Source organism: Carassius gibelio, chromosome A1 (genome assembly GCF_023724105.1).
Source record: "Carassius gibelio isolate Cgi1373 ecotype wild population from Czech Republic chromosome A1, carGib1.2-hapl.c, whole genome shotgun sequence".
Classification (NCBI taxonomy): domain Eukaryota; kingdom Metazoa; phylum Chordata; class Actinopteri; order Cypriniformes; family Cyprinidae; genus Carassius; species Carassius gibelio.
In genome coordinates, this window is record NC_068371.1 from 3,096,639 (window position 1) to 3,107,314 (window position 10,676).

The window sequence follows — 10,676 nt, forward strand, 5'->3', positions numbered from 1 at the left end:
AAAATATAATTTTAAACACATTGACGTTTTAACATTGCCTTAAAAGCACACTCAGTGTTTTCTTGCTAAGCTCTTTAGGAAAAGAACAGTACTTATTGCAAGACTGTAATTATATTAGTAGCAAAACTGTTGAATGTTAGATGAAGTCGTCTCATCGTAATGCCTCCGTCACACTTGATCTCTATAACCTCCCTCTCATCAAACACTTTCACTTGAGGAATAACTGAATGTCTTTGGAAGTGTATTACACACTATGAACAAAAATAAAGAGATCATCATGATTTCTTCCTCATTATCATCACTTTAGGTGCATTATAGTTCACAGTTACGATGTTGTTACTCATAATTCTGACTTTAAATCTCACGGATGCAACTTTATTTCTCACTCTTTCTTTATATCTCAAAATGCAACCCAGGATCATGGAAAACACATACTTTTAGTGATGTTTCTGCAACATATTATTATAATTTTCGGTGATATTACAGTACATACCTTTATGGAAAGTAAGAGAAATAAAAGGTAGAGGCATGTTTTTCTAAAACGTCAAAATGTCATAATTGCAAATGTACATGTTCCTTATTTCAAACTTATTACAAATGCACGCACAAATCAAATTAAAATCCTGAAATCAAAGTATTTTAAATTGTAAAAATTGTATATTTGAGCTAATAAAATTTCATTAAATTTGGAGTTAGAAAGTTGAGTTGTGTAATCTAAAGGTCGCGGATTTAAGGGTTTAAGGATGTGTGTTAATGGTGTGTGTGTGTGTCACTTTCACTTTTTTACAAGAATGCAATAAAAGACAAATTAACATCAGCTGTAGATTTCCAACCTGCCAAGTCAAGAAATAAGAATCATAAATATATGATTAATTCAGTATTCCAGCATTCGGCATTTACCAATGCTTATTTAAAACGTCTCGCCTTCTCGCTGTCTCTCTCAAGATATCAGTTCTTCTCTTTGACAGCAAATATGTCATAAATCAGATAAGCTCTCTAAAGTTGACAGGGCATGGAAATCAGGCTCCCACATAGGTGGACGAACACACACACACACATACACACACACACACACATTTCATTCAACCGGAGCCAAATGAGATAATCTGACTCATCTGCCAAGGCCCTGCATGCAGCTTTCAGAGGAAGAAAAACGATGGGATGACAGACAGAGCAAGACGGGATGAGAAATGATAGACAATGACCCTGACCGTGAGAGGCACAACAGTTTAAAAAAGATGTGTGTCTCAATCCAGGCCCTGTTGGCAGAGCGTTGGTCCTCAGAAGAGATGCCATTGATAAAATAAATCCATTTCCACACTGAATTAATGCGCATGACTTCAGCATGGCCTCCGTAGTTAAAATATTTGATACAGATACAACTCTCACTTTGTGTGTGTGTGTGTGTGTGTGTGTGTGTGTGTGTGTGTGTGTGTGTGTGTGTGTGTGTGTGTGCATGTGTGTGTGTGTGCGTGTGTGTGCATGTGTGTGTGTGCGTGCGTGTGCGTGTGTGTGTGTGTGTCAGCTCCTCACTCACATCTCAGTGATGGTTTCCGGCAGGCTGGTGGGTATTTCGGTCAGTCCTTTCCCTCGGCAGTCCACTACATTATTACTGCAGGTGCACAGCTCAGGACACTGCAGCACACTACAGGACGAGTGTGACTGGGGTCCTAAAACACACACACATGTGACAGGGGTGCAGCGGTGTGTGCTACACAAAGGAAGCTGAGTCTAAAGGTTGCATTAAATTAAAAAACTTTCTCAAACAAAAAAGTTATGGACTACAAATTGCAACTAAATGCATTTTGAAGTGAAGAAAGTTTTTTGCCCACGCATAAATAACTTGCCTTCACTGAAGTCTTGAAAGCATGAGCAAATAAAGAGAGAAAAGCCAAAAATGGAGAGAATAAGAAAGCTTTGACAAAACTGCAAATTCATTTATTTATTCTCTTTATTCTCACAAGCTCTTATCTCCTTTAAACAAGCCACACAAATGAAACGCACACAAACTTACCTGTACACACAAACTCTTTCTTCTGAACCTCAGCAATGTTGTGGCCCCTCAGGGAGGGCGGAGCCATACACTGTGTGTAGAGGCCAAGGCGGGGCCTCTGTCTCAGCCAATCAGAGAGCCAGGCCACATGACAATCACACAGCAGATTATTCGAGTGCAGACGACTAGAGAAAGAAAGAGTCATTTCAAGGTCTGATGGCAGGCGAAGCTGATATGTCGATTAATCCTGTGTCCATGTGTGTGAGAGAGTATCTTCGACTTTGTGTCAGACAATTTCATGTTTATTAATTATGGTCTTTTACTTGCAGACAACATGCAAACACATACACAGTGATTTCTCTGTTGAGAAATCTCTGCACATTTAGGTGTCAATAATTAATGATAAAATGAAACTTTAATCATATTTAGTTGCAGTGCTGGGTAGATTATAAATTACATGACAAAAATTTTAGTTTTTTTAATAATCTGGATCTTAATCTAATCATTTTTTTCCTTTGGAAATAAATTGGTAACTATGATAACAGTTTTATTTTAGTATTATTTATATACTTATAATTTCTATTAATATTTTGAACTACCTTTTATTTTGTATATATTTATATTTTTTTAAGTTATTCATTATGTGCTTCTGTCATTTATAAACTATTTTATTATTGTGTTTCCTTTATTTACCTTAAAAATATTTTTTAAGTTTTAAATTTAACATTTATAGAACTTCATCTTATTTCAATTAGTTGCCATGACATTATTCCTTATTTTCATAAAAAAAATTTTTTTTTTACAAAAACAAATATTTTATTTTATAATTTTTTACACAAAAAAAAAAAAACATTATTTATTTATTCTTTTTTATATACTTTTAGTTTGATTTACCTTTTCAGTTTTTAGTTACCACACTACAGGACAATTTACTAGCTATCTCTCATTTGATAGAGAAAAACTAGCCACGTATGTTTCATGGTTCAAATCTTGGCATTCACTGGCTTTCTTTCCATCATCTATTGCTGACGTTGAGCTAACAAGGTCCAGAATGCTGATATAGCAATTAGCTACTTTAGCTCATCATTTAAATGGGTGTAAATCATGGTTGCACACAAAACACTCCAATCTACAAAATGCATGCTAATGAAACATACATATTAATGTGGTTATTAAACGCTATTACCCCATAATCACACTTATTAAGGGCCAGCATGATAAGTGCTTGATAAAATGCCGACGACAGTCTGGAGGACTGGTTTGACGAAATTTGAGTGTGTGTGTGTGTGTGTGTGTGTGTGTGTCAGATACTCACAATGTCCTAAGCTTGGGCATGTGATTAAAACTGGCCACTGACAAACGAGATATATTGTTGTTGTTCAGTGTGCTGTGAAACAAAGACAGAGAAAGATAATCATTTCACAGACCTATTTAATGAACAGACATATATAATAATAAGTGATATGTCACCAGATGAAGCTGCATGCCCCAGGTTTCTATTTACTTTCATTGTTAATCTTAGACATAATGCTAAATAACTCATTTTGTGTTCTGCCTGAAAAAAAGTGCTTTGGAATAGTTTGAAAGTGAGTGAATTAACCTTTTGATGTTTTCCTATAACAATATTCCATGCACAATCTTATATAGATGATTTGACCTTTTTTTTTTTGCATTATATCAAAATGCCTTCATGCATGTCACGTCTGTCACAAAGCATCATATAAATAACCTGACACAATCCCATTTCTCTGTCTTGATTCCATTCTCTCTAACAGGATTATTCCACTGATCCCGGTATAAAAAACAGATATGCATTTGACACGTATCATTCAAGACTCAGCAGACCGCAGCATGTCGTCTACATACAGAGAAATCCATACCAACTCAACATGAACATACTATTTTTTAATCTCAATTTTAAACAAAAAAAATCAAACAAAGTTTCTGGAACAGTCCCCGAAAACCAGTGTGGCCCAGCTTTGACCCAAGTCTTATACGAACATGATGTCTTAAAAGATCTCTGCAGTGGCTTTAATTCAACAGAACACAATCACGCACGCACACACACACACACACACACACACATGCAGTATACTCACAGTACTTCTAGATCCCGCAGAGCTCTGAACGCTCCGTCTTCAATGCAGGAAATCTGATTATAGTCCAGCTGCCTGAGAGAGAGAGAGACAGAGAGATGATGTTTGAAGATGATGCAGTCAGGTCTTCTGTTTGATGTTCAGTGATTATGGAAATAGAATAATACACTCTCACTCTCACTTACTAAAAAAAACAACAACAACAACACATGCATCCTTCACTCTCCTGTCCTTCAATGTTTTGTCTTCATCCCCGATCACTGTTCTTCACTTTCCAGCCTTCTCTGTCTTTCTGCTGTGCTCTCTTTTACTATTGTCTACCTGCACTGCCCACTCCTCCCACATGTGTGTGTGTGTGTGTGTGTGTGATGGTCAGTATGCCTGGGCATCTCATTAAAGCACACAATCTTTAATCCAAAGCTCTCTTTCTCTCTCTCGTTCGCACGTAGATACAGAAGACTCACAGGTTTTTGATCTCGGTGGCTCCTCTGAATGCTTTTCTGGGAATCCCCTGGATCTGATTTTCACTCAGGTCACTGGTAAATAAAGAGAGAGAACAATAACAATCATACACAGTTCTTCACATGTATGCTGAATTGTTTTCCTTCGCTGTTGTTTTGTACAATACAAGCAAAGGCAGACTGAGACATCAGCTGTCAGACTGTACAACATACATACATCTTAATTTAGCCAAAAATAAAAACATTTACTCATTCTCGTGTCATTTCATAACTGTATGACTTTCTTTCTTCCTTGCAATGGGGAAGAAGGCATGAAGAATGTTCTGTTCTGTGTTCGGTATAATAATAAATGGGATCTTTCCGGAGCTTTCAATCATAACAAATTTTCATAAAAGTGAAGGATATCTTAAAAGTGTTTCATTTGACTTGTGCACTATACCCCAAGTCTTGAGAAGTCATAAATTGACAAATCAGACTGATTAAATCATTTCAATGCATTAACTAATAGCCTTGTGTTCAAACAACACCTAAAAAAAATACAATCACATAAACACTGTCAGCAGCAAGAGAAAATAAAACAACAAAAGTAAAAGAAAGTAACAACAGAATTAAATATTGTCGTTTTCAAATGTAACAGCTGCAAGATCAGACGTAACAAATATGCATGCGCACACAGTTATGATGAGACTAAACAAACATTTCTAACTGAACTCCTTCGTCAGAGCAGACATTTAAAGTCTTCAGCGCTCTTTAAAAATGTCATCCTGACATGACCGGAGCGTGAACTGAATGGGAATTGTCTTTAATCAGGTTCATCTGTGTCTTTACAGGACACCGACAGCGATCTGTGTGCGCATTTATGAGATCAAACGTACTTCTGGATTACAGTGCAAACATTCCAGCTGTCACCCAGATGAGACGAGATGGATTCAGACACAGACAGTCAAAGCATTTCAATCGAACAATTAAAAAAATTGCAATCGCAATAAAGCACCACACATATGAACAAAGACATGGTGGGAGGTGGGCTAGAAAACTCACACACACACACACACACAGACACAGACACACACACACACATACAGACACACACACACACACACAGACGCACAAACACACACAGACACACACAAACACAAACACACACACACACACACGCACGCACACAATCAAACACACGCACACACACACACACAGACACAAACACACAAACACACACAAACACACACACACACACACACACAAACACACACACAACCACACACACACACACAAACACACACACACACACACAGACACACACAAACACAGACACAAAAACACAAACACAGACACAAACACACACACACAGACACACACAAACACACACACACACACAAAACACACAAACACACACACACACACAAAAAACACACAAACACACACACACACACAAACACATGCACACACAGACACAGACACACACACACACACACACACTGGTAACTCAGAGTGGAACACAGAAACAGAATAAAAGAGAGAGAAAGAGGGTTGAATGATGACCTCTGAGCACCTTTAGAGGAAGTGCTTCACTCGCTCTCTTCCTCTTTTCAATAAAAGAACAAAAACTAACAGAAGCTTAATTTGTTCTTTCATCCACTCTCTGACTGTCACTTGCTTGTCTCTTTCACCGTCTGAGAGGAAACGTCTATATAACACCGAAAAACACTGAGAGAAGAATCTAATCAATGTGTTACCATCATACCATCTGAATGAATATAATGAAGAGTTACGAGGAGCACACCTGCACTAATTAAACCCATCAATTAACTTCCTTTCAATTAATATCTATTTTCATAACAGCCATTATATTTTTTCAAGGGGTCACATGATCAGATTTTAAGTCCTGATCACATGATCACCGATCAAATCCCCATTCAGGGGTTCAAAGGCTGACCTTGGAGCGTGTGTGTGTGTGTGTGTGTGTGTGTGTGTGTGTGTGTGTGTGTGTATCTCTGTAGGGTGTGGCTTTAATGAAGTGTCTTCCCTCATGCAAAGCATACTCTAAAAGGCAACCGTCTCATTTATAGATGTGCCCCCGCACACACACAGACACACACACACAGCATGAAACCCTTACAGCCAGTTCAGCCAGCCAGACCTGTCAATCAAATTCCTCAGCTGTCAATCATAATGAGAGACAGACCCTCAGTCTCCAAAAAACGAGACACTGACAATGTTTGTGTGTGTGTGCGTGTGTGTGTGTGTGTGTGTGTGTGCAGCAAGGTCAGGCCAGACAGAGATAGATTGCCTGTCTGTTGAGGGCTCTATTCATTTTCATTTTCATGAGTGGCACATGACAGCACCAATCACAGAGCAGCAGGATTTAAATGAAAATGCCAGGGAGACAGACAGGTATTTATAATATCAAAAAGAATTACTCAAACACACGTGCGCATGCACACACACACACACACACACACACGTCTGCATGTAGCCTCAGTGATGGAGTTCATCTTCCTCCACTAGGGGGCAGTACAATCTTACCAGCATGGACAAACACCAACATCTAATAAATGTTTTTTTTATTTAGAATTACTTATGTCTATTAAGCATGGAAAAAAAGCCACAAATGTTGTCCCGAGCCCTGTGACGAGGGGGGCCCAGTGAAGTGCACTATACTATAGCCTTCTTCTTAGAAGAAGGGGCCCACCGATTAATATTTTGGGCCCGAAACTTTAAATAACTGATTGGCAAAGCACTCTGCATGGTCCTAAAGTTGCTGTTTTACACGGACGCTTTCCTTTTTTTTCTCTTGCACTATGTCTAAGCAAAACAACACTGTTAAAACGTGAAATTTAGTTTATTAATCCTAATTCATTTGTGGCGGAATAAACCTGGAAATACTAGAAGATAAGTCAACCTTAGAAGGAAGGAAAGAGATGGAAGAGTAAACTGATAGAGCAGAATGAGTGGAAAGTGAGAGGGAGAAACAGACAGACGGAGATGCTATCACATCCACGAGACTTCGATAGCAAACGTTACATTACCGCCAGGATGACGAACCAGAAACAACACACTGAATGCCACGATAAGCACACAAACATCAGAGCTGGAAGTGTTTGGATTTGCTTGGACTGCATCAGAAACGGTTATTTCACTCAGACGGCGTGTGAAGAGATTTTAAGTTTGAACCAGGGTCAATCTACTGCCAAAGTTGATGAATTCTGAATTTGTACACCATCTTTCAAGGCTTTTATTTTTCTTTCTTCACATTATATTTTTTTTTAAGTTTGCTTTAGTTAGATACAGTACACAGCATTGATTAATCGCCTGATTTTTGGCAATTTGAGATTATTGACATTGGCTGATACACATTTGCATTTTGCAATCTTCTTGTGCCAGTTCCAGTTTTGAGCGAATATTGTGTAGAATTTAATGTTGCAATGACAGTTCACCCTGTTTTGAAAGATATAGATCTTATTGTGAACATGCATGCTTCAATGTTTTGTTTGTTTTGGATCTCATAATGTTTAATACCTGGATCTGCCGATGAAAAAATACTTCTCTCATCATTTACTCCACTTAAAATTGACCACATTCATTTTTGAGTGCAACATCATCATCTTTTTTTTTTTTTGATAATGCATAACACTTTGATGTACTGTAGATCACAGTATGTATAAAAACATCTGCCGCTGCTTCTGATTCATCGCGACTTTAATCTAATCTGTCATTTGTTAGTTTGTTCTTTCTATATGGTAGCTGGGATCCGCTGACAGCTGAGACGCATTGATACAAACACTGAAAATGCATTAGTACTCTGTGAGTGTGAATGTGTGCTTCACACTTTCTCTCTCTCTTTAACATCCAGTGGTGTTAGGGAGACCACCTGTCATCCGTGAAAATGTCATGCACACACACATACACACACATTAGCAGATGTTAGAGGGATTTGAGAAGAAATGAGCACCGATCATTTACTTTCCCCGGAGAGACTCATTAGGGAGGTGTTTATGAACTCGCGGCATTCAGCACTCTTCTTGTAAGCCTGGCTCTGAGAGCACACACACACACACACACACACACACAGATGCAGACCGAAATATTGGTGAGGTGGGCATTCACCAGTCTTAAAAACTGGTTTTGCACAAAAAATTTGGGAAGCAACACTGGTTATTTAATTAATTTAATGGTAAAAGGACAAGTTGTGGAATCCGTGATTGCAGCTAATTTCCTGAAATAATGAGAAACTGGCAATATCAATGGGATATGCATATAAAATGTTGAATGACAACAGCATATGCACATTTAAAAAGTAAATAACAACCATATGCTTGCTTGAGAAAAGAGAGTTGCATCAAAAAACGGCACTTAAAAACAATTAACTCACAGAAGAAAACATGTTGCACTTGTCGTTCTGAAATACCGAAGTCATCATCCAAATTATTAGCTACTATTATTTTCCACAACTGTTTTGCAGACTTTTGCTACAAAACATAATGCATCTGCTTCTGACCTCAAAAAAAAAAAAAACAACAGCTATTACAGCACAATTACAGCACAGGTGATTCAAAAAATTGAACGTAAAAATGTTAATAAAAATGTACATTAAAAGAATATTGAATCATTAATACTTTTTATGAATTCTTATATAATTAATTATTATAAGCATTTATATATTGCAATACAAAAAAAAGTCACAAGACACTAATCTGATAACACACTCTTTAAGGTAAATAAAAATTCCTGACTTCATGTTGTTGATTGTGCATCCAGCCCTACACTGAGTTCAGGGTCAAAAGGTCAGAGTGGCTTCAGTGTGTGTGTTTATGTGAGAGAGCGGGATTTGACTGTGCCAGTGTGGGTGCACACAGACAACCACCAACTTTCCCACAACCACTTGTTTTCTCTCCCTCTCTGTCTCATGTCTGCCATTCTCTCAGACTCGCTCTCTTTCTGTCTCTGTCGCTCTTTCTTTCAGACACACAGATCGAAACAATCAAGAAAAAGAAACACTTGAAGATGAAAGACCTGAGATAGTAACTCTAACCCCCTCCCCTCTTCTTTCTTTCTCTAAATCTTTTCAAGATGTTTTGAGTCTCGTAGCTATTTGCCGTAGATTCCAGCAGACAGTATGTGTGTGTGTGTGTGTGTGTGTGTGTGAGTGTGAGTCAAACTGAAATATTTCTGTTCAAATACAGACAAGGCCTCAAAGTTGTCTTTCACACACCCGCAAACTTAAGACACGACCAATGGCTACACACACAGCTGCTTGAGTCAATCTGTCCTTTCCACACACACACACACACACACACACACACACACACACATACACACACACGCACGCACGCACACACACACACACACACGCACACATACACACTCACAAACACACACACACACACAGAGAGAGAGAGAGAGTTAAGCCCACATTTCTTCAATGGATCGTTTTAAGGATGTATCCGTCAAAGCTGTTGATTTTGGAGCTTTAGGGTTCAGTTTCTCAAACACACATGTCGAGGGAGTAGATGAGTCCAAACTCAGATTCCCTGTAATCTACAATTACAAAATATGGATTGAAAGTCTAATAGCGGACAGAAAGCGAGCAGGAGGGAGACGGTGTGGTTTTCCAGTCACACTCAATCTGCCAGCGAGAATTACATACAGCCGTCGAGGATTTCCTTCTGTAATTTACTGCTTAACGATCACCGCAGTTCGTGTGTGCGTTTGCATGTGTGCGTGTGCGCCTCTCACTTAATAATAGCAGGCTGCGAGTCAGCTTTACCAGAAGTTTCCCTCGACTTAAACCACCGTGAACCAATCAATAAAACTCAGCTGTCACGATGTCAGCTTTACATATCTGATTACATTACATATGAAACACAGTCAACATTATCATCTCCCTCTCTCCGTGTGAGCTTTCCCATAGTTCCACTCTCATCAGGAACAAATAATCATGGTTGAAGGGAGATTTTGTTTGAAGGCTAATGGAAGGTTCTGACCATGCCATAAAGCATAGCAGAAGAGTCCTGCCGACCTGCGCATTATTCCTCATGTCTAAACCGCATATAGACACTTCGGAGGATCGTAAAGCGGCTGAATTACTGCCTCATTTGAATGCATTCAATGACTTTAGTACAGTTC

General features: G+C 38.5%; 1 protein-coding gene across 4 annotated transcripts in view; it reads right to left on the reverse strand.

Moving 5' to 3' along the window:
• The window catches only part of LOC127954792 (slit homolog 2 protein), a 70,655-nt gene that overhangs the window by 27,652 nt on the left and 32,327 nt on the right, over window positions 1-10,676 (reverse strand). For all 4 annotated transcript variants that reach the window (XM_052553411.1, XM_052553422.1, XM_052553430.1 and 1 more), the window contains exons 5-9: window positions 4,554-4,625; window positions 4,093-4,164; window positions 3,309-3,380; window positions 2,015-2,178; window positions 1,538-1,670 (exon numbers count right to left, since the gene is read on the reverse strand). In XM_052553411.1, coding sequence (XP_052409371.1) covers window positions 1,538-1,670; window positions 2,015-2,178; window positions 3,309-3,380; window positions 4,093-4,164; window positions 4,554-4,625 — 513 coding nt within the window. The remainder of the gene's footprint in view (window positions 1-1,537; window positions 1,671-2,014; window positions 2,179-3,308; window positions 3,381-4,092; window positions 4,165-4,553; window positions 4,626-10,676) is intronic.